Source organism: Heterocephalus glaber, unplaced genomic scaffold (genome assembly GCF_053883595.1).
Source record: "Heterocephalus glaber isolate CG9 unplaced genomic scaffold, H.glaber_assembly_v1.0 deba00001472, whole genome shotgun sequence".
Classification (NCBI taxonomy): Eukaryota; Metazoa; Chordata; class Mammalia; order Rodentia; family Bathyergidae; genus Heterocephalus; species Heterocephalus glaber.
The window spans coordinates 64,568,128-64,593,398 of NW_028258315.1; the positions used below are offsets into that span (position 1 = coordinate 64,568,128).

The 25,271-nt window shown below is 39.1% G+C and overlaps 1 protein-coding gene and 1 non-coding gene across 3 annotated transcripts in view; one reads left to right on the forward strand and one right to left on the reverse strand.

The window, feature by feature from the left end:
* Itga9 (integrin subunit alpha 9) overlaps positions 1–25,271 on the reverse strand; it is a 388,816-nt gene that overhangs the window by 122,666 nt on the left and 240,879 nt on the right. For both annotated transcript variants that reach the window (XM_004854266.4, XM_087181364.1), the window contains exon 18: positions 3,927–4,077. In XM_004854266.4, coding sequence (XP_004854323.2) covers positions 3,927–4,077 — 151 coding nt within the window. The remainder of the gene's footprint in view (positions 1–3,926; positions 4,078–25,271) is intronic.
* On the forward strand, positions 21,236–21,431 carry LOC147826381 (U2 spliceosomal RNA). The gene has a single exon (XR_015439632.1). It is a non-coding gene; the product is annotated as a U2 spliceosomal RNA (small nuclear RNA).

A 25,271-nucleotide genomic window follows, 5' to 3' on the forward strand; every position in this document is an offset into this window, starting at 1 on the left:
TGGAATTACTGACAGTAGAGACTTATTTCAATTAACCTTTTATTTTAGATACTGTGGTAAACATTTTATTTATATTTGCTTACTACTTTAAATATGTGTAAAAATTATTTTTGTTTCAGTCTATGTTTATTTGGCTTTACTACACTTTTTATTCAATAACCTTTATACTTCTGAGTGATTTATCTGTAAGTCACTTTTTCAGGAAGCTTTCATGGTTATTATAGCAAGTGTTATTAGAGCAGCTTGCTCACATTCCCTAGAAGAATCAAAGGATTGTTTTTCTGAAGCCAGTCCTCTGAGTGTAAAGCTCTCCTCATCATTTTGCCTGAGTTGCTTCATAGCCCCAGGAAGTGTGGGTCACAGCCAGAGAAGGCTAGGTGTGTCCAAGTGTTAAAGAACTTGGATCCATTCTTCTCCATGATGAGTGATAGGAGTTGGCGGATAAATTCTCCAGCAGCTTCCTCACCCACCCTGAGGTAATGATTCTGAGGTGTGTGACAATCAGATTCTCAGAGGCTCTGCAGAAGACCAAGCCCAAGGTGCCTAGCACAGTAACATGCTCATCAATGCATATTTTTCTTTCTTTCCTCCCTTCTTGGTCTAAACTCCCCACTCCCACACAGTGCTTCCTGAGGCCACCCCTAAATAAACCATGGGTACCTACATTATTGCACCAGGATCTGTTTTTGGGGGAAGCCAGACTAGGACCATCAATAGAGTATGAACTACATATCTGAAAATATCTTTATTTTGACTTCACAGTGGAGGGCAAGTTGGCTGGGCTATAGAATGTTGAATTCAAAGTAGAATATATTGTTCTAATTTTTGACCTTAATATATAGAACAGTTTCTAGAAAAGGGGTTTCCTTGTTCTGTGTCAAGTGTTACTAGTATAATTTTCATATCCTTAAAATTAAATTTCATAAAGATACATGGAAACATTCAGTGTTTTTAATAGTTTTGCCTGATATCTGCAGCACCTATTTAAGAAATGGAGATCTTTCTTTGATGTCCAAAGAGTAGTTTTTGCTCATGTCTTCTATTCTAGTATTTTCTAAACCATTTCCTCTTTGTTGATTCTCCAGTTCCTACCTTCCATATTATAGTCTTTACTGTCATTCTTTTTTATTAGTTTGTTCTTTTTCTCTGAATTCTCACGGATCTTCTGAAATATGCCTCCACAACAATGAATCCAATTCCTATCCTGCTGATTCAGCTCTTTCCTGATCAACATACACACTTTGATTCTGCCACTTCCTGGTTTCATTAGAACATTTCCTTATCCCTTCCACAACCTGTACTTTTGTTTGCCTCTCAGTCCATTCTATTTTCATCCTTTCTACTGTTCAACTACCCAATCTTTCACTCATTTAAAAAAAAATCTCCTTAAGGACAGAAGTAGATGCTCTGGAAATTTTATTTTGTTCTCTATTAATAATCTTTTTTAAAGTTATGCTTTCCATCTGTATCTGAAGTTGTGCTTTTCTTGATTTATGTGTTAGAATCCTTTTGTTGGACCCATGCTGGTTCTATTATGACTATACATTGCTAAACAGGCTATGTGAGTTTGCTACCACTCACTGCCCCTCACTCTCCACAGAAATGCTGTTAGAAACTTGCCCTGACCTGGGTGAAGCCACTTATATCCGTGGTTGATCAACCTTGCAGTGTAGTTGTCATGGGAGGGGAATTTGTTTCTTTCTCATTCTTTCTCCTACTGCACTGGGGGTCATCTTGCTCATCTGCTTTTCTGGGTGTTCTGCCTCCATACACCTTCATGATGTCTTTGTGCCCTGCCACCCCTCTACACCAATGCTTGCCACATGTCAAAGGGCCCATGATACCTTGTCAACTTTCTGCCAAACAGTAACCTCCATGTTTCCCATAGTCAGCTACAGTGACTAATGAGTAAGACCTGCGTCATTCTCAGATACGTTGCCCCTGACTGATTAGAGCCTCTTTGTCCAGAACTCCTGGGAGGCTACACACCACATTTGACCTGTGTGGCCAATGATGATGATGAATACAAAAAGATGCTGTCCTCTGTAACTCCAAGGGGGGACAAATTTGCTAAGTCTGTCAACCTCTTTCTACCCCATGTGTTAGATCAAGGCTGGTTTTGGCCTGACAGCACACCCACTACACACTGTTTCCCCTTTCTTATACTGCCTCCTTCACTGTCTTCTCCTGAGAGGACTCATCAACAAATCACATGCAATGGATCCCATGTAGGGAAGAAGAAATGGGGAGATGGACATGAGGTCCCTCCCATCCCCTGAACAGTTACAGAACTAAGGATATGATCATTTGCTGATATTAATATTTATAAAATACATGAATCACAATATTATCTAAAAGAAAATTTAAAACTAGAAATTATCTAATAAGAAGAACTTGCAGGCAATACATAATATCCATATGGAAGATTATTATGCAGTTTCTAAGCTAATAAAGAAATAATATGACTATGTAAAAAGAGAAATTTGAAGGTGATTTATGGCATATCCATTTGGCAGAAGATTATGTAGTTATCAAGACAAGAAGAAAATCATGATGAAGGGAAGCAAAGCAAGATGCAGGAAGTTACTTAGTTTATAAAATAACATGCCAAGTCCTATAGATTGATAGAGGCCAGCTCTGAACTTTCAAACAGCTGATAGAGAGAATGAAGCCTAGTCAGTCACAGACTATGTCCAGAGGTAAAAAACAAAAGAAAGTCAAAATGCCCAGGTAAAGGATAGCTATTTCTAACCCTAGGGCCATAGAGAAATGTCTGCCATAGGTCCTGTGTAAGAAGAGTCTGTATACCTAACAACCAGTTACCACAGAGCTGAGTTTCCGGGTCTGGTCCCTGAGTAAACCCCTCTCCCCACAACTACAGTCTTTGATTGTTTCTGTGGCCTGCAACCCAGAGACTTCTGAGAGATGTTAAGAAGAGAGTTTGAAATGACTTCTTGGAAAGTTGTTGGAGCACCATCATTCTGGGTTGCTCTGTGTGCTTCCGTTGCCCCTTAGGCTCAGTAAGATTGGCACAGTCTTGTCAAAACAGTTGAACCTGGCAGTGTGACTGCATAAATAGAAGGCTGGCTGCCTGCTCAAATGTGCACCCAAGGGCACAAACATGCTCACTGAGGGGCAGGGTGAAAGTGATTTTGGTTCCATTTATCACAGAGCCCAAGGCACCATAGCTCAATGGTGTAAACACTATGAAGAGCTGTGAAGAGCTGCAAAAATTCCTATCTCAGCAGCCTGATCAGAGTGCTCGGGTAGAATGGGGTTTGTGTAAGTCCACTTGCTGCTCTGGGTGCCTGCTGAGGAGCCTGCTCCTCTGCCTTCCCAAAAGTTGAGGGGTGTCATAGAGAGAGATAACATCAACTTTTTCTTGAGTCACACTATCTATACTTGACTCATTCTAATAAATCCATCTACTTTAAAATACTTTACTCAATTCATGGAAACAATTTGATTTCCTCAGTTCACTTAAAGACAGCAGGAATAAATGTGTTAAAATATAGGTTGATATAACTGACTAATAGAAAACATAAAGTACATTACTAATAACAGAATGATAAGCAGTGATCTGTCTGTCCTTATTTTTCACAACAACTAAAACTAGAATCTTCTAGAACACAAATGTGCTGGACACAGTGACTGTACCAACTTGGAAAAGAGGCTGGGCATAAACACATAGCAGGAGGGTCCACAAGAGAAAAAGGATGAGAGACAATGCAAAATATCTACATGAATCCATGGTCTTTACGGTGGCCTCTTTGGCTGTACTAACATGTGCTAAGTCCAGGATGAAAAAAAATTCAAAAAAATCCCCAATATTCTTTATAAAATCTTTGTAGAATCATTGCGTAGTCAAAGCTATAAAGAAAGTCAGCAAGTGAACAGATGCTCTCTTTCAGGGATGTCTTCCTTACCTTCTGCCACATGTTGATGAAGAAGAGCTCCCGGGACACATTGAAGGATACATTGGCATCATACGCATCGTCCCCAAGGTTGGAAATGGAGATGTTTAGGGAGATATTCTTCACAGCTCCCAAAGCTAGATAGGGGGTTTTCTCATCAATACTGAAATGAAAAATAAACAGCAATTAATACTCTGAGGCTTATATTAACATAACAGGAAGCATCAGGGTTGTTGAGGGTGGGCACAGAAACTGGGAGCAGAACTAAAGCCCCAGGAACTCCATTAACCAGGCAGGTGTCCTGCGGCTATCAGCACCATGAGCCTCTGTGTCCCCATCTAAAACACATGGCTCTGCCTTGCCTAACACTAGACCCTTATGTGGCTCAAAGGAAACCCTCTACCTCAAACTTGCAAAATTATAACATTTAATAACTTATCCATGGAATTAATTAGTTCATTTCATTATTTTTGAGCATCTACTACATTCTGTTCACTATATGTTGGGAAAAAACAGTGAACAAAACAGAGGTCTTGTAGCACAAGCAGAAAGAAGACACCATCAGAAAAATATTTTATAAATATATTAGAGAAAATATAAGAATGCAAAGTGCCACATTTGAAAGGGAAGTGAGTTGTGATTTTAAATACAGTGATCATGAAAGCCTCACTGATGAGGTGACCCCCCCACTAAGCACGTAGAAAAGAACAGAAGAAAGATATGCAAGATCTGGTGCCCAACGAAGAAGAGGTAGGTGTGTACCTGATGTGTTCAAGGAACAGCAAGGAGGCTATGTGACTGAAGAGGAGTGAGGAAGAGGAGATGAGCTTAGACAGGTGAAGGGGTGGAGCTGGCAGATCTCACAAGGCCTTGTGGGTCATCACTTGTATTCCACTGTGAGCCAGACAGGAGCCCTTTCAGGGCCCAGAGCCAAGAAGCAGTGTGACCTGGCATGCACATTGAGAGAGACTCACCCTGGCTGTGATGGGAAGTCTGTGGAACAGAGAAGGGACAAGCCTGGTGAGGAAAACTCTTGCAATAATCTAGGTGTGAGACAGCTCAGAGAAGGGCAGGGGCAGCTGAGGCAGTGAGAGGAGGTCATACTCTGGATATATTTTGAAGGTTGAGCCAACAGTTTTTTCTCATGGATTACAGGAAGAGTTTAGGAAAAGAATAGCCAAAGATAGCTTCAGGGGTTTTGGATTTAACAACTGGAAGACTTGTCATTCAGTGAGATGGGAAAGACTGTGGGTAGAGAAGGTTTACTAGAGGAAATCCAAATGCCTATTGGATTTTAAAGGAGATACTGAGGCAGTTGGAGGCAGGAGTCTGGAGTTGAAGAAGGTGTCAGGGTGGGAGATCTACATTTGGAACTGACTAGACAGGATGCTAGGAATGAGTGTAGATAGAGAAGTGGTCTCACATTTAGGAACCTCAGGTAAGGACAAGGCAGTAAAAGGGACCAAGGAAGAGAGGCTGAGAAGACAGGAAGAAAACCAAGGGAGATAGTATCTCAGTGAGCATAAGAAATAAACTCTCAGGAAGAAGTGGCCAGCTTTGTTAAACATAGTAGATAGGTCAAAATAACCTGAAGAATTAGAACTGGCCATTGGAATTAGCTATCTGGAGGTCAACGGTGACCTTGATAGGAAGAGTATAGGGGTGAAAGCTTTCATGGGGTGAAAGCTTGATTGGAATAGGTTTAAGAGACATAGGAGGTTTCAGCACCCCTGAAGACTTCAAGAAAATACATCAATGTCGTTAGTAGTTCACTCTTAGACCCAGTGTCAGAGGTCAGATGGGTCTGGACTATCTCAATCCAAAAGATTAATGTTCCTATCAAGAACATGAAAGTTGACTTCATTTTGTAGAGAGGAAATCAATACCATACCATATTAAAATCTAACAACTGCTTGACCCAATTAATACACTCAAATGGGGAAGCTCAGCCAGTCCCAGCACCCGGAAGGAAGCTCCCCACCTCCATCCCAGGCTCCTAGGGCAGTGAAGCTCAGCCAGTCCCAGAACCCTGAAGGAAGATCCCCGCCTCCATCCCAGGCTCCTAGGGCAGAGAAGCTCAGCTGGTCCCAGAACCCAGAAGGAAGCTCCCCCACTGCCATCCCAAGCTCCTAGGGCAGAGAAGGTGAGCCACGTGGGTGCCAGAAGCACCCCCCACCCCGCCGTGGAAATGAGAAGACACATAAACAAGCCTCAAAAACAGACTTCCACATCACCTACAGCCACCCCAAAGGGAAATGAGATGGAACAATCTCATACTCAACCACCTGGACTCTCTGAACTGGCAACCAAAGAGGATCTGGGAAAAATGAAATCAGAAATAATTACTCAGATAACACCAAAGATTTTGCTCATGGTGCAAGACATGATTAATAAATCTAGAGAGGACACAGATAAATAGAGGATCTGAGGAACATGATGGAATCCCAACACAGGAAACAAATGGAATCCATAAAATAGATACAAACAGATTTCCAAGAGATTAAAAACTCCATTGAAAGTCTGCGCAGCAGAATGAACCAATATGAGGATAGAATTTCAGATATAGAAGATAAGACTGCAATTAGTGAGGAGGAAAAGAAAAAGTGCTTTTAAATTGTAAGGGAATATGAGAAATCAATCCAGCAGCTGCTAGACGATGCAAAGAAGAATAACGTAAGACTGATCGGAGTCAATGAAGAAACAGGAGAGAGTGCAGATGACATAAAAAAACTCTTCACAGAAGTGATGGCAGAAAACTTCCCAAGCAGGGGAAAAGAACTTGATATACAGATAAGTGAGGCATATAGGACTCCAAATGGCCTTGATCAAAAAAAATCTACACATAGGCATATAATAGTTAGGATTCCAGAAATCCAACAGAAGAATAAAATTCTACAAGCAGTGAGAGAAAAGAAACAAATCACATACAAAGGAAAGCCCATCAGAATCACAGCAGACTTCTCAATGCAAACCCTCAAGGAAAGAAGAGCTTGGAATGATGTATTTCAAGCCCTAAAGGAAAACAGCCTCCAACCCAGATTGATGTACCCTGCAAAACTATCTTTCAAAATGGATGGAGAAATAAGATATTTTCATGATAAACAGCACCTCAGGAATTACATGAATACCAAACCGGCACTCCAAAAAATTTTAGACAATACTCTAGGAAAAGACAATGAGGATCACAACCCCAGGAAACCCAGCAGAATGAATCCATTGGGTGTGTCAAATTAAACACAAAGGGGGAGAATCCAACAAAAAGAAAAAGTCATGACAAGGCTTTTAAAACTTTTGACTTCATCTCCCTAATGAGTGTATAATTCAATCTTATTATTGTACTGATTAGTATTTTTCTGATTCTAGAGTTGAACACCATTCCTTGTGCTATCCTGGCTATTTATCATCTTCTTATGTCTACATTTTAATTGGGTCATCTATTAATGAGCTCTAAGAATTCTTTATATATTCTGCTCATAGGTTATATGCATTGGAAATACGGTCTGTTTAGGACTACTTTTCATTTTAATGATGTCATTTAAAGTTCTACATTTTGATGGAATCTCATTTATCAATTTTTTTCTTTTATACATCATGGTTTTTATATCCTAGGTAGTTCTTGCCTACCCTGAATTCATAAATATTTCCCTTATAATTTCTTCTTAAAGTTTTATACTTTTAGGCTTTCTTATTTAGGTTCATAGATCCCTTCAAGTTATTTTCATGTATGGAAAGAAAGGATTGAGGTTAATTTTTTTATATATGGATACCAAGTGTTCTAATGCCATTTGCTGAAGACACTATCTCTTCCTCAGCTCTTGAATCAAGTTTATATTCTATAAAATGCTAATGTTAAATAATCTTTCAAAACTCAGTGGACCATATATGTGTGATTCTATTTCTAGATTCTCTATTTTATTCAAATGATCTATATGTCTTTCCTTACACCAACACTGCCTTGATTACTGTAGCTTTGGAAGAAGTCTTAAAATTGGGTGCTAAATGTCTTCCAACACTGTTTTTATTTTTGTTTTTGGCTTTTCTGGGTCCTTTGTAGTCCTACACAACTTTTAAATTACAATATCCAGTTCTTCATTTATAGCAAGTATACACAGACCTGAATTTTTATATATACCTTGTGTTTTCTAATCCTGCTAAATTCAAGTACAAGTTCTAGGGCCTCCTAGAGATTTCTTAGTATTTTCTCTGTAGATGATCATTTCATCTACATATAAAGATTTTGCTTCTGCCGTGCCAATCCTATCCTAGTTGTGTCATTTTATTGACAGACTATTTTGGTTTAGACCTATGTTTCAAAGTCTAATGGACAGATGAAGAGTAGGCATATATGCCCTTGTTCCCCACTTTAGGGAGAAAGCATTGTATTGTCTTCATTCATAGAAGGAGGTTTTGTTGGAAGTATGGAGTACATGTCTTTGATCTGTTGAGAAGGTTCTGTTCTACTTCTAGTCTCCTGATAGCTTTTACCATGAACAGCTGTAGAACTTAGTCCAATACTTTTTCTCCAACTAGTGACAGGATCATATGGCTTTTTCCTTTCCTCTGTTAAAATGATGACTTTTGGGGATGGATCTTCCATTACTGAACCAACACTGCCATCCCTATAATAAAACCACTTTCTACATACTGTCAGATCTGCCTTCTAATAGTTTGTTTCGTTAAACAAATTTCTATCTATGTTCATACTTTTTTCTTCTATTATCTCTATCTGGTTTTAGGATTAGTACAATGTTGATTTCCTAAACTGAGGGGAGAAGTGTTCCTTTTTTTTTATGCTTTAATTGTTTGATATAATTTATCAGTTAAAATGTATACGAGCCTATTGTTGTCATGTAGGTAGGTTTTCAAGCTAGGAATATACTTTCTTTAATAGGTGCTATTCAAATTTTATCTTTCCTCCAGACTTAGTTTCATTAATTTGTCTTCCAAGGTACTTCTTAGAAGTTGTCAAATTTATTTCAAAAAAGATTTTTGTAATATGCTTTCTATATCCTTTTAAATTATGTAAAATCTGTGGTAATGTCTCCTAGATCTTAATATTGTAATTTAAAAAATGTATAACTGATATTGTGTAACAGGAAGAAAAGGTCTAAAAGGCCAGGGGAATTGTGAGAGGTAGGGGAAGGGAAAAAAGGGAAAGGAAAAAATGTGAGAAGTGGAAAAAAATGGAAACAAAGTCCTTGCAAATAGGGAAGGGTGGAGGGGGTAAAGGGAGGGCAGGGGAAGGGGAATAAAAATAAGAACCAAGGGACTCATGTAATGGTACAAGATCCCAATGATGAATGTAACTGTATTTTATACCTAAAATGTACCAATAAAGTTAATGGGGGGGGGAGAATACACTCAAATGGCTCTTCTTTCTAGTTATGAGTTATGACTGTTCATTACCTTTTCCAGAGTAATGAAGTGTTTTACAGTCAGTGATGTAAATGTTGCTCGTCTTTCCTTAACTACAAGTCACTTTCATTCAACAGCTGTGAGACGTGTTAGGCTGCTTACCCTTGTTGGTATTCATTTTATGCTGCCCAAGACATCATTTATTTTAGACTTTTGAGTATTTCCTGGTGATCATATTACTCTGTCCTTGTTGATAAAGTACTACTGTGTTTGACTGAACATATCTACTGAAACATCTTCAGAGTTTTTTTTGAAGGCTTCCCCTATAAGAAATAGGGTTTTGCCTTTCAGTTTAGCATAGTCCAAATCTGCAATGGCATCTAAACAAGATCTTAAAGTGATTTATTCTGACATAATACTCTTTTGAGCTCTACGAAGAACAATGTTTTGGTAAGAATGATATTTATTCCTTCCGAATATATATTCTGTTGCAGAAATAATCATTAGTAAATATCTTAAAATTCCATTAAATAGCTATAGTTAAGGATAATAAAATTTTTAGGTTAAACAACAGAATCTTGGTAAAAATTATCCATCTTTGAAAATTCTGACCCAAGGCAAAACAGTGAAATTTAGAGTTCTTTAATTGTTGCTATTGATAGCATTAGATAATTGCAAAGCAACTGAAACCTTAGTTCAGATAAACAAGCTATTGTCAACTGAAGTGTAAACATCTACATTAACCTTCTAGTAATTCTTTCCCCCTTTGGACAGGTTGACAGTAACACACATACTTTGTATATATATGGGTGTGTGTACATTTATAAAATCTAGTATGTACGCATCCTTCACTGTGGCACATTTTTAAAATAAAATATTCTGGCAGTGATTATGAAAAAAAGAAAGACAGAGGAAGAGAATAAATGGGAATGTTGAGTACAGACAACTACTTCAGGGAGTTTTTTATCTTGTATAAAGAAGCAGAAAAATAGTATGGTAGCTAGTGGAAGAAGAGTGCTCAAAGGAGGTTGTTTTTTTTTTTAAGATGGGAAATATCATAGTATATTTGGATGCTAATGCAAAAGATCCCCCACAAAGAGAATAATTAATGAAAATATGACAGGAAGAATTGCAAGTAGATTCTGGTGAGCAAATGAAAAGGCAGGTGGGAGGGAAGAAAATGGAGCATAAGACACCCTGAACACGCTGTGGTGGATGAGCAGAAGGAACATGCAGATTCCTTTAGATTGTTTCCATTTTGCAATGAAATGGAAGCGCAGTTAGAGGCTAGGATGGGAGAAGGAAGGTAAAGGTTCAATAGGTGAGGAGGTGAAAGGAAATGGTAACCCAGGAGAATAAGGGAGTGAATGGGCCAAGGACATGAGGGTGATGAGAATGAGATGCGGAGGAGGATAACAATGCAGATGTACATGAGACTGATGATTTACTATGTGATATGAGCGTTGGAAAAAATAAATTCATATAGGTGGCCACTCAGTTATTGGAAGATAGGATGAAGCATATGAATGAGGGTTTGTGTAGTTGGCAGCTGTTACTTTTGGCCACTTAGTATCCTGATATTTTCCTGGCTTTGAGAACTTTCAAGATAGATGGGAGGAGAATATCAACAAAAAAGAGGACAGACCCTCCCTCCACTTCATGGTCACTTGGGTGTTGGCACCTAACTACAGTCATGTAGTCTAAGAGTGGTCAAGTGATCTTAATGTGTGCCTGGTGCTCCCACATGAGCCAATGAGTTTTGAGGGTTGCACAAAGGCACAGGGCCTTCCTGAGATTGAAGTGGCTACAAGAGGACTGAATGCCCAGAGATGGCATCCTGAGCTAAGCCTGGCTTCCCCTATATTCTGCCCATGTTGGTATCTCAGGCTTTCGGCCTCTGTGTTGAGTAATCCCATGATTTTTCAAGTAATCCCATAAATTCCTTTTCTGCTTAAGCTAAGCAGCATATGTTTTTGTCATTTCCAACCATTAATACAGCTAATACAACATGAAAGAGAATTATTGAGACTCTCAACAGGCTGCAGTACTTTGAAATACAAATTTTAGGGGGAGGAGTCATCATCACCCATCTATTGAAAGGGAATCTCACTCTTCTGCATATCTGGCACATCAGCAAGAATAACATGTGCAATGAGAAATCTGATGGCCTTGGTTTGGAAGCAAGAGCTCTGAGGATCCAAACAAGATGTAAAAAATTAACTTATAGAAGTTTCAAATTCTTGAGCAGCTTCCAATAAATTAAGACCTTGACCTCAAGCTATTGTAGTGATTATTTATTATTGTTGGCCATTTAAGTTTTAAACAATTGATGGGTTATTTCTGTCTCCCATTTGCTTTTGTAAGATTAAAGGAGTAATTGTCAGACGTTGAGTTATGAGAGCACTAGCCTAAGTTTATCTGAGGAGGAACTGCACAAACACATGCAGCAGTCACCTCATACTGACCATTTTCCATGGCATATTAAGCAGAGAGACAATACAGAGGAGCTCAGGACCATGAGGTAGGGGATGTTTCTCATTCCAGTGCTGCTGTTCACATAACCTCTTTCTCTCAAGTGCAAATGTGAAGGGGCCAGGCCAGGAACATCTAAAATTTTACCAGTCCCTAAACCTTGGGGCTCTGTCACTTAATCATGGAACAAGATCATCACTGGGGTTTCATAGTTAAGTTGATTCAAATATGGTTTCAAGATTAAGGGAAGCCAGGCATCTTCCAGGGCAAAATGTAGACTCAAACTTTTTTTTTTTTAAGCCTCAAAATTGTTTTCATTCTTTCTCCCAAGCTAAAAATCTATTACCAAATCAGTACATCTCTGCTTCCAAAGTTATTCTTAGAAATGAAATGAAGTTGTACTTTGCCAGCAGCATGCTGGGTACTATCAAACATGCCATCCATCTGAATTCTTACAACAACTGTGAAAGGGTCTTGATATGAGTCCCATTTTTAGAGATGAGGAAATCACAGGCAGAAAGTTATGGTGAACAGCCAAGTCCCTGTGCTGGATGAGAACCTAGTTCCTCCCATGCATTCAAAGCTCATTCCTTTCCATCGTTGCCACTTCTTGAGCCCCCCGCCTGTCACTGCTCTAAGAGGCCTTTTCTGATCTCCTTGCAGCAGTGAAATAATCTTCCTTATTGTAAGCTCCCCACCCCATGTGCTCTTGTCAGCTTTTCATGGCACTGAACTAGGCTATGGCCACATGTTTATTCATGCAGCTCTTTGAGGACTTTCTTCCTAACCAGAACCTAAATATGGTACCAAGGGGCAGGAATGTTTGCCTGGCTTTACTCAGCACTAAACTCCCAGTGACAGTATTAAAACTTGCACAAAATTTCTCAGGGAATGAAATTTCTTGAAAAATAGAAAGATACTTCTTTAATAAATAAGAAACCACCTGTGAAATGTGTGGCACAAAACCTCTGTGCCTGATGGTTTGAACCTTTCAGCAAAACTGACCAAGAGGCTGGTCCTTCTTAGCAGTGCTCATGAACCCCTGTTGAATGCATGAGTGAATGTCCACAACATTCCCATAACAGGTCCTCAGTTCAACCTCCATGTTCTGCAGGGAAGAAGCTGAGCCCCAGAGAGGGACACCTTTACAGCTGAGATCACCGAGCCACATAGGGGTTGAGGTGGACTAATACAAAACTCCCTTGACCATGAAGCCTGTACAAGTTAGAGCTCTTAAATAAACTCCTTCTAAATCAGGAAGGACTTTGGCAAGAAAGGCCATTAGTGAAATCTGAAAAGAATAGGACTCCATGAAGACAAGCTCCCTGACAGCTCTGGCAAAAGAGTAAAACCATCAGGGACAGCTGGTGTGCCAAACATTTCATGGGTGCCTATTTATTTACTGAAGAACAATTTTCCCAATTTTCAAGGAATTTCATTCTCTGATAAAATTTCCTATTCTATTGTTTTGTGTGACTTTTAAATGAGTTGTATTACTTTGTACATGGATTTCTCATCAATGTCAGTCAATGTAAGATATGAACTCTACTATTTTTATAAAGCTTATATCTTCTAGTACTTATATAACCTTCTGAAAACATAACACTGATTATTAAAAATTCTATTCTAATATATCTTAGAGCAGTTATTTTTGAACATGTTATTGGATTCATATACAGTGGTATCTCTGTTCACAAACTTAATTCTTTCCATGATTTTGGTCACCAACCGAATTGGATGAGAACTGAATCAAATTTCCCCATAAGGTCAACACTGAACCTAGCCATTGAATTTGACTTGGTTTTCATCCAATTCAGTGTGGGACCAGAATCGTGGAAAGAATTAAGTTAGTGAACCAAGATACCACTGTATAGTTTATCATTAATTCATTCATTATTCCAGATGTCACATACTACCGGTGATAACTTGGTAGCTACACTGTATAGAGCCTCATAATCTCTGTAGAACATGTTCTCTTACTCCATTTGTCATCCTATATTATAGCAACCACTCAAAATTCCTTAGTGGGTAAATGTAATATATTTATGTATCAGTCACATAGGCTGAATCACTAAAGCAACAAAAGGGAATTTTCACACTTCTATCCAAATAATTATTTGTGAAGTTCAACAGGAAGAAACTAAAAGTAGCTGAATGATGCTGTAATTTTCCAATCCCTGCTATGTGGGAAGCCGAGGCAGGAGAATTCAGTCCCAGCAATTTAGCAAGATTTTATCTCAAAATAAAATTCTGGAGATGTATCTCAGTGGTCTTTAGATTCAATCCCCAGTACTGTAAATAATAATAATAATAAAAATTTTCCCCTGAATTATTTTAGACTCCTAAAGTATTAAAGGTATAAACTGTGATATTATCTAAATAATTTATGGTTAGAATCTACCTACCATAAAATATTATACTTTTCTTTCACTGTTGGCATAAATCTATATGAATAAAGGATGCTAATGTTAATCAAGCACATCTAGTTAAATATAAACACCATCTTCATTACTACTGAGATTGTATTTGCCAACCAAACCTGTATTTGCTAATGACAAGTAGTATTGTCTAGGGCAATTATAAAAGTTCATCTGTTTCTTCTTTATTTCTTCTTCATTGCCTCTTTTTCCTTGTTACCTGTTTCCTCAATTATTTATCTGTTCAACTAGTACTTTTTAAAAACTAATTTTCCTACTTCACACGCACTGAAAAAAAACCAGAAAATAAGAATTGTTAAGGATGTAGAGAAATTGGAACTCTTGTACATTGTTGGTGGGAATGTAAAATAGAACCATTTGGAAAACAACATGAAAGTTTCTCAAAAAATTACATAGAGTTACCATATGATTCCATAATTCCACATTTGGGTAAACAGCCCCAAAGAATTAAAAGTAGAAACTCAAAGACATATGTGTATATTCATGTTCATAACACCACTATTCACCATAGCCAAGTGTAGAAACAACTCAAATGTTTATGTACAAATGAATGGATAAAATACTACACACACATACACACTCCATAGAAATAATATCAGACAGGACATTGTGAAGCTGACTGGTTCTCCCCAGGAGCAATGTCAGAACTGAGGACAGCACTCTCCAGCAAGGATTTAGCATCCAACAAAATCACAGACATCCCCAACAATGTATAAAAGCCATGATACAAATTATACAGGTAAAGAGCACCTGCAATTTAAAATCATAAATAATGGCTCCCATTCTTAAAATGGATGATATAAAATCAGATGTGGAGTCTGATAGCTGGCATGGGGGGCTCGTCTGGGTCATCACTTTGCAGATAAAGACAGTTTAATGATTTTCCCAAGGCCACTCAGTAGATTACAGCAGAGCCAGGCAGCTGTAAATCTTGTTCCAATGCTCCTTGTCCTGTTCCAAATGATCTAAAAGCATGTAAAAATACAAATAAACAGTATACAACTTCTATAAAACTCACTTGGCTATAAAAAGAGTAGAAATGAAATAGTGTTTGTCTCCTGATCATTTAGAGTACTTGAAATATTAGGAGGCAACATCTACAAAAGCTAACTAAGGTACTTAATTTTCTTCCTGACAATTTTCCTTGAAATCTGCAGAAACACTCAGGATGAGTCCTAGTATTTTTAGCAGCTCTCATGGGCAATCTCCTATGACAACTATCAAAGCTTTTCAATTTCCAGAGCTTATAATTACAAACATGCATAAATCATACAATCACAATTGCTCATTTGATGCCTCCTATGAGGGATATGAAGATGAAATAACAAATCAATGAATGGTAACATGAATAATTAGAGGATGGGTGTTAATAAAGCCACAGGGAATGGGACTGCCTGGCATCTCTCAAATACATGCTGGCAGGGCTGGGGATTTAGCTCAGTGCTGCTGTGACTGCCTTGCAAGTGCAAGGTCCTGAGTTCAATCCCCAGTATGAGGAGGGGGAAACAAAAAAACAAACAAAAACAATCAAATGCATGTACAGAAGAAGACACAAGGGCCAAGGATTTAGCTCAGTGGTTCCAGCACCTGCCTCACAAGCATAAGGTCCTGAGTTTGATCCCCGGTACCAAAAAATAAAAAATTATCAGAATAAGACACGAGAGAAACTCAAAGAAAAGAAATCAGTGTAGATCAAAGTTACTACAAGAAGTAGGAATTGGGCCAAGTCTTAATGAATAAGAAGTATATAGAAAGGCAGAAAACCAGAAAGTACCTTCCAGGTAGGGAGAAAAAAACATGAACAGAGAACAGAGGATGGTGGTGGAAATAGGAAAAGTATATTCTTAGCAGTAGGATTAGTGGGAGGAGAGTAGAATAAAAGGGTGCATACAGAGTCCCTTGAATTTCAAATGTCAGGGTTTGAGACTGACCCTTTAAGCCAGGGAAATTGTTACTTTGAGTCACTAATGCAAGGTATATAACAAGCAATTTGTTAATAATCAGGCACCAAAGTGAAGACATCACAAATTGTAGTAGGCTATTGGTGGTTCCACTTCTGTCTCTGGGGCCTTATCTCTGTAGCTTGTATATATAAATTCCATCTACCAGCAGCCCTATCTCTTTACTGGAGGGTTCTTCTCTACAGGCCAGCAAAGTATGTAAGAAGCAGCCCCTAACATGCCCTGCAGCAGCCTTCAACAAATGACTGAAGGGAACAGGTGTACAAGGAACCCCCAGGTCCCTTGCATATGAGGTGGGACTACTCTGAAGACCATGTTCTAGACCTGTGTTGTTCAGTATAGCAGCCACTAGTTACACATGACACATAAACCCTTAAAATGTGGCTGGTCTGAATTAAGTATACAATATACATCAGATTTCAAAGACAGCACACACATAGACACACATAAAAGAATGTAAAAATCTCAATAATTGTTTTAACATTGATATATGCTCAGTGGCTGAGCACTTGCCTAGTATTTATAAAGTCCTGAGTTTAATCCCCAGCACTTAAAAAAACTGAAAATATTTTTTTCCTAAAATTCACATGCTCTAGTGAATACTGTGAAATGCAAAAAGGAATAGGTATACCACATGTGAGCTTCTCTTTACTACAAAATATGTGTTTCACCAAAATCTGATGCCCACAATTGTAACACTGACAAGTGAATGTCATTTGTTACATGTGATGTAGAAAAAGCTGAAGAGAAAAAGAAAGCAAGCATGTGGATCTAAGGAATAGGAATGTCTTAGTATGGGCTCCCCTAGAAGCAGATCCTGAGACAGGTTTGAGAGCAAGTTATCTATTTTTTTTTTTTGCAAGTTATCTATTTGTGAGATGGTCCCATAAAACTGTAGTAGAAAAGGGAATTAAGACACAAAAGGACAGTCAACCAATAAGGGCTGTCACATCAAGCCAGTTACCTCTCTGGGCACCTAAAATTTGATCTTGCTGGGAAACTCTCAGAAATTGTAGAGCACAGTTATCCTGTCTGTGGAGTAAAGGAATATTTATGTGCTGACTCCAGCCAGCCATTGGTTGAGAGCTGTTGCAGCCATAGGGGGTGGTATCTACTTGTGGAACCTCTGGTTGGCTACCTGGTGGGCAGAGGAGGCAGAGATAGAGTTCCAGGTAGCTGGGCAGCAGGCCATGAATGAAGGATATGGATAAAAACTAAATAGATAGCACTGATATTGCCTGCCATAGGGTCCTGTTCCAGCTTTCTGAATAGGAGAATGGCCCAATGAGTAAGGCCTGTTCCTGGCAGGAACAATCAGTTCTGTTATCTCTGAAGAAGAGGGGCCCAGGCTCCCTGTAGATAAACCCTACCCCATCCTTATAATCATAAGCAACTCTCACAAGGACACATTCCAGGTATCATAGTTTCAATTTCTACTGATGCTTCCAGTCCATCTAGTCCTCACTGTTATGGCAAATGTGAATGCGGGTACTTTGAACATCAGGAGAGCTACATCAGTTATTTACAGCTGGCAGCTGTTCTTAAAGATAGGTATGCCTATACTGCACAAGTTGATAACTACTATAACTACTGCCACAGCCCTACACTAATGTGCTAATACTACCTTTGCTGATGCTAAGGGATGCATATTTTGGTGTGCTTTTAGGGCAATTCACTTTAGGGAGACTGACTAGGGATCAATTTGAGAAGTCAGAGATGGCAGCGAGTGCAAATGTCTGAGCTCTTCTCTACTAAGGGCATGCACTCTGTAGAAGACCACTCTTGGCTGCCCAACCTGGGAAAGTAGCTGTAGATACCTCCAGAGCACAAGTGTGTTTGTACCATTTTGTTGGGAGCAATGTTACATAATTCTAGGGAAAAATCATTTGAGTAGGCCTACTTCTCCTGCCTACAGGCCAGCTATGGCATTCCAGACATAATTGCATTTTGCCCTTGGGTTACAACTGAGACCTCAGTGATCCCACGATGCTGTAATGCTCCAGGACAAGATCACACCTGCGGGAGACGCCAGGGAGGAACCGAATCTTCATCTGCATAGTTCCTCATTGTTCTTAGATTTCCACTGCTCCCCAGTCTTTTGTTACACCTTGTTTATCCCAATGTGAAGTACTGAACTCTGCATTTCACTTGTTACATCTGTTTCCTCATGTACTGAATAAAAGGTGCTGCAAGCTAGGGGGTCTTTGTCTTTGCTGACCAGAGCAGCACTGATCAGACCCAAAGCTCAGCTTCTTCTCACTCTCATTTTTCTACCTTTCCTGTAATTCGCCTTGTGCTGCCGTGGCTCGCAGGAGACTAGGACTTACTGAAGAGGTTCTGGTAATGTCCTCTTCCCCTGTTCCCTACACCATTTGGCTCCAGAATGTTATTATAGAGTTTATTCCTCAGCTTCTGCTTACCTGAGGGGATGAGAACAACTGTTGCGTCTGAGAGTTATTCAAAAGTCCCTGGATTCCTTATGAAGCATTTCTATTCAAAGAGCCTGAATGGGACTTCTCCTCTGTGACAATGGCAACTTCTCTTTATAGAAATTTAGTGATCCATTAAAATGATATAAAAGTTCATTCTCAAAGCCACAATATTTCTGTATCTATATCAAAGAATAAAACTGCCAATATCAGCCTTTAGTAGTAATATGCCAGGGTAAATGCTGTCATCAAATGCTGCACACAGGGTATTATGAAGGATAAGGCCATGTCCTGGGAAGTAAACAATAAAAACTGTCTCCATCATGGAGATAGAAAAATACGCCCTTTTTATGAACATGAGACCAAAGTTCAGAGACGCATGGGATTTCAGAGCCAAAAGGTACCCGAGAATCAACAACAGATCAACCTCCTCTCTATTTTGTAGATGAAGACACTGAGGACTAAATGAGTAAGTGGCTTGTTAATTTGTTAACAAGTGGTACCATTTTGCCTAGTGGAATTCAATACCAGGAATAAAACCTACTATGTATTTGACAGAGTCTAGCTAGGTCACTAGAAGGGATTTAAATGGGTAAAAAGAGCCAGAAAGTAAGTAAAGGGAGATGAAGAAAACCAGATACTAGAAGTAACTGACACCCCCAGGGTTCGAGAAAGCAGAGGGAGGAGATGGATGATTGGAGGTGGGACTTCCAAGTAGAAGCTGAGATAGCAGACATTGCAAAGGATGCTGCTTTATGCAGGCAGAGTTCGGAAGAAATATCCTGACTTCTCCTCTTTCCCTCACTCCACTCTCACCATTAGCTGGACTTAAAGGAAGCTTGTTGGCAAGAGAGCCCAGGAAATGGAGTGTTCTGCAGACAGCCTCTATGAGCCAAGGCAAAAGATGAGGAGCAGAGTGACATGCTAAATTTTCAGACTCTCAGTCCATTATTCTCAACTGGAGAAGCTTACTGTTCTCCAACTGATCACAGTCATTTTTGAGTGATAGGACTTCAGATAAGGAAAGCTGAAAGTAAACCAAAGGACTGCAGTAGTCAATGCTCATAGAATAATCCAGGTGTGAGCTTCAAAATTTCTCCTTTCCACAGGGATGGGAAACTATTTTTGTCTTGCGATCCCATACTAGCTAATGACTGCCAATTACACTGAATTCCTATATATTTCATTACAACGACAAATCACTTAGAAATCAATTCTCATTGCTATAAAAATCATTAAACCTTCCCAATTTAAAAGGTGATAATTATTTAGGGGTTTATTTTACTAACCAAGAACACCAAAATAAAAATCACTTCCTTTTGTGCTCGCTTCAGCAGCACATATACTAAAAATCACTTCCTTTTTTGTTGAAAGAAAAAAGATTATTAAATATTCAAAAAGGGGCTGGAGATACAGCTCAGTGGTAGAGTGCATGCTTAGCATGCTTAAGGCTTTGGATTTGATCTCCAATAGGGAGGGGGGAGGGGGAGAGAAGGGGGAGGGAGAAAAGAAGGGAGGGAGGGAAAAAGAGAATAAGAGAAAGAAATGAAATACGTATTTAAAAGTATAAAAGGGGGCTGGAGATTTGGCTCAGTGGCACTGTGCCTGCCTCACAAGTGCAAGGTCCTGACTTTGATTCCTAGTACCAGAAAAAAAAAATAAAAAGGATAGTGTACCAAAAGGTATAACTCTAATTATAGTTAAGCAATCAAATCTAATTTTATTTTATATTTTAATATATTCCTCTTGTTGTAAGGTTATCTTATAGCTCACCCCACATATCCACAGGCAACCTTCTGCCGTTACAGCCTCAGCCCTGAACCACCTGCTCTAACCTTTCTAATGTTCCTTATCCTGGCCAGCTCGGGATTCTTTCAATTCATACTGTGTGACATGCATCCCCTTGCTCAGCTTTGTGCCACAGCAGAATCTGTCTGATCCTCCAATATGTCCATCCCACCCTATCTTGTCAACCCCGAACCTTAAGCTTCTGTTCCAGCTGCCTTGCCTTTGGATCTCTCTGGCTACACACCCCAGTAGAATCTGGCCCACTATCAGTTGAATCTTTAGGGTCATGGCTCAGTTAGTCCCAGATCCCCATCAGTATCTATCTGGACATTTGTTTGCTTTCAAATACACTTGAAGATATCTGAATAGCAATGGCCTACATTAATTATTTTCTGCTTTAATTTTAAATCCACAATTAAATACAGTAGTCTTTTTTTACTCATAATTTTGGTTTCTATGATTTCAATTACCCAGTCAACAGACATTAAATAGAAATATTAAATGGGAAATTTCAGAACCAAATAATTCATAAGTTTTAAATTAAGCACCATTTTGAGTAGTATGATGAGATCTCATGCCATCCTATTCCATCTTTCCTGAGATGAGAATATCTTTGTATCGAATAGCCACACTGTATGTACTACTCATCCATTAGTCACTTAGTGACCATCTTAGTTATGAGTATCATAGTGCTACATCAAGTAACACTTGTTTTACCTGGTGGCCCCAAAGTATAAGCGTACTGATGACAATTTTATTGCAATATATTGCTACAATTATACTATTTCACTTTTTTTTTTTTGGTACTGGGGATCGAACTTGGGACCTTGCGCTTGTGAGGCAGGCGCCGGAATCACTGAACTAAATCCCCAGCCCTCATCGCTTCTCGGCCTTTTGGCTAAGATCAAGTGTAAATCCCCAGCCCCCACACTATTTCATACTTTTATTCTTGTTCAGCCCTTAATGCGCATAATTTATAAATTAAACTTTATCATATATATGGATAGGAAAAAATATAGTTATAAGTACTACCCGTGGTTTCAGGAATCTACTACTAGTCTTGGAACAGCTCCTGAGGACAAGGGGAGCTAGTATAGCTTTAATATTCTTATTGTTTATATCCTCAAATATCACATAAACCAGTAGTAATATCATTAAACAGAATATGCTATGTATATAGATATGCACATTCTATCTTTCTCTAGCAGTGGGTTATAATGCCATATAGTGTCTCCACATCTCACTGTCCTTTATAAATCTTTGCCAATCACATAAAACAGACCCGCATGGTTATTAGCTCTAGCCAGAGGTTGGGAGTAAGTATCTCTGTAAGATACCCATTAAGATTGACATTGAGGGGTCAGGGATTTAGCTCAGTGCCACCACGCCTGCCTCTAAGGTGCAAGGTTGTGAGTTCAATCTCCGGTACCAAAAAAAAAAAAAAAAAAAAAAAAAAGAAGACTGACACTGGGTCAGGGAAATGCTTCCTGAAACTGAATTTCTGGTTTGGAAACCCATTTTTAAGAAGGCAAAAATACCTTCACCTTCCTTATACCTTCCTCTACTTGGGGCAGTTTTATGGTTGTTAAGTGAAAGAAAGAGAAAAACATTTACTAAGGTGATCTGAGTCAAAATAGTGGTTCCCCTAGCAATATTCAGATAATTAAAGTAAATATGTTATTTTAAAAAATAACATGCCTATGTCTCTGGTGACTTCAGCTTTACCTCTAGCTCCTTTAATGACTCACATAATGGCACAATCAGTATTCACTTCAAAACCCATCTTCTTTCTAATGAGGCAAACATAGCAAGCCATAGGGCCCCTCCTTGTCCCTCTAGGTTCTCTGGCTCCCTCCTCTTGTTCCATCTGTGACTATGAAAAGAAATGCTAGTTTCCAGCTAACAGAGGAATTCAAGTCCTCATCAGCCTTTGCTTTAAGGAGCAGTTTCCGGCGTCACTAAATCTTAGGACATCTGGAACAAATCAGATTCATTCACTGTAACAACTGGATTATGGACAAAGAATACTTGGGAGGAGGGCAAAGGAATTCCCTAGATCTGTGGGCTTCACAGAGGTCTGATGTCATAGGACAGGGATGGCTCGTAATGATGCATGATTTGACCCAGCAATAGCACACTGCCACACTATGCCACACACATGCTACCCATTCATCTGGCCACACTCAATATGCAAGAAGCTGCTCTGCATTTCACAGAAGCTGGCAAGCCAGACAACTCAAGAGAACCCACACCAGGAGGGCCTCCATGGTCCCTGGATAGATAACTCTGTTGTGGCCACAATGTTTTCCTGCTTCTAGTTCAAGAACCAAACACGAGACGTAAGCAGCCACAGGCAAGAAAATAAATGATTTGGTGTCCAGATGCTGGAATACAGTGATGTGAAGAAGAGAAGAAAGAGGTAGGTAGGTCCTCAGGACCCAGGATCTAAAGTGAGAACTGAAGCCCATGGGAAAAGTGAGGAGAGAGACTTCAATGAAAAAGAAAGGGCTGGCAAGCAGCACTTTTTTTTCCCTCAGCCCCAACTCACTGCATGGGAAGGGTAGCTTGAACCTGCAAAGATACATAGTGATTACTAGCAACCCCCCAGAGGGCTCCATGGAGAAATGCACCATTGGAACAGAGCAGTGGATGCAATGGACTGCAATGGCTGGTGAGTTATTAGGGTTCAGACATCCACCAAGAGAGGGAAATTGGCTGGTAGCCATCTTGAAGAGGAGCCAACTGAGCTTGGAACTCAGAGCAGCTGTGGGCTGGCTCCATCAGGGTGAGGCAGAACTGAGTTCAAGCCAGCAAGAGATCAAGGAGCCAAATTCAAGTCAGCAAAAGGCACACAGAGTATTGCAGGCTGAATAAATCAGGTTCCAGCCTCACAGCCAGAAACCAGAGTGATTTTCAGAACTAAACATGCAAGTTTATTGGGATTATCTACTACCATGCCTTAAATTCTACAGCTAGATGGTTGGGATTAAACAACATAGATCTGGACTCTGTCTGTTCACCTTCACTGCAACTGATAGCAAAGACACACCTTGAAGTGGACTTTTTTTTCATTCTTTTCTTGCTTCTTGTTTTGTTTTCTTTCTTTTTTGTTTTTTGGTTAGAAATTATATTTATTATCCCCTCCCCCCATGTGCAGATTACTTTTCAGAAACATGAAGACATTATACAAAAAAAAGTAGCCATTTTATTTTTCCATGTTAGTTCAAGAAGTTTTATGTTGTTTTTTTTTTTTTTTTTTACCAAATCAAGACAGTCTTTGTTTTTTGTTTGTTTTTTGGTACCAGGGATGGAACTTGGGTCCTTACACTTGCAAGGGAGGCCGTGTAACCACTGAGCTAAATCCCTGGCCCCAAGACAGTCTTTGTTTATAGGTAACAATTTCCTAACAGAGCCCCTCCCTCAACCTGTTTTCTTTTTTATTGATTGTTTGTTCTTTTTATATAAGTGTGAACATTGCTTCTAGCTTTCTGTGTTGTTGCTATTCTCTTCTGTTCTTGTTTCTATTTCTTCCTTCTTTTACTCCTATCTTCTTTACCAATTTCCCAAATTTTGCATAATCTTCCTTTTCCCTGAAGTCCTGCCTCTAATCTCTTCCTCTTCTTCTATTTTTCTATTTTGCTCCTAGACCCCTGTTGAATTGTCTTCCCTGAGGGTAAAATCGTCATACTGAGAGCAATATTTATTGCATAAAATGTTCTCGTTTATTTTAGATTTTGTTATATAACCATAAATCTAGTTCATAGAGTTAAATGTGGCAAATTAATTGTTACCACAGTTTGTCATTTTCTAGGCTGTGTTTTATGCTGTTGTTATTGCTCATTGTACTACTTTAGCCAAGGTGACATAATTGTTCTAATCAGTCATTCTTCCTGGTATGCCGAGACTGAGATTGCATAAGGGCCATAAATAATGTTATGGGCCAGTGCCAAAGAATGAGAGGCTAGGCCAAATAGACAGCAACTTCTTATCCCCAATAAATTGAAGAGGTAGGATCTTGCAACAGACTCAAAACCCAAATGCCAGCTACACCTGGTAGACATCTCTGAGAAGCAGTCATTTCCTAAGGGTTCTAAATACTAGCAATAAAGCAACTTGCGATAGGCAATTTATAAGCATCAACCCAGAAATTAAACTAAAAAAATACACACACACACACACACACACACACACACATATAAATGAGAAGACACTTAAGCAAGATGAAACCCCAAATTTTTAGCTCACCAAGGGCAAACCCAGGGGCAATGAGGTGGAACAATTTGAAAGCCACACTACCTGGACTCTCTGAAGTGGTAACAGCAGCAGTAACAGAGGAGATGAATGACTCTCTAGAAAACATCAAATCAGAAACAATTTCTCAAATTACACAGATGCTGACCATAATGAAAGACATGGTTAGTGATTCTAGAGCAGATACAAATTAAAAAATAGGGGAGCTTAGGAAAATGATGGAAACCATGAACATCCAACATAGGAAATAAACAGAATCCATGAAACAGATTAAACAGATATCCAGGAAATTATCATTGAAAGTATATACAGCAGAAAGAGCCAATGTGAGGTAAGAATATGAGATACGAAGACATGATTGCAGTTAGTGATCATGAAAAGAAAGATCTCTTAAAAATAGCAAAAGGGCCAGAGATTTAGCTCAGTGGTTCTGCTGTCTTGCAAGTGCAAGGTCCCGAGTTCAATCCCCAGTACCAAAAAAAGAAAGAAAAAAAAAGCAAGGGAACACAAAAGATAAATCTAATAGCTGCTAGATGATGCAAAGAAGAATAATATAGGATTGATCAGAGTCAATGGAAAAGCAAAAGATAGTGCAAAGGACATTTACAAAAACCTGTTCACAGAAGTAATGGCAGAAAACTTCTCAAGAGGGGAAAAAGAATT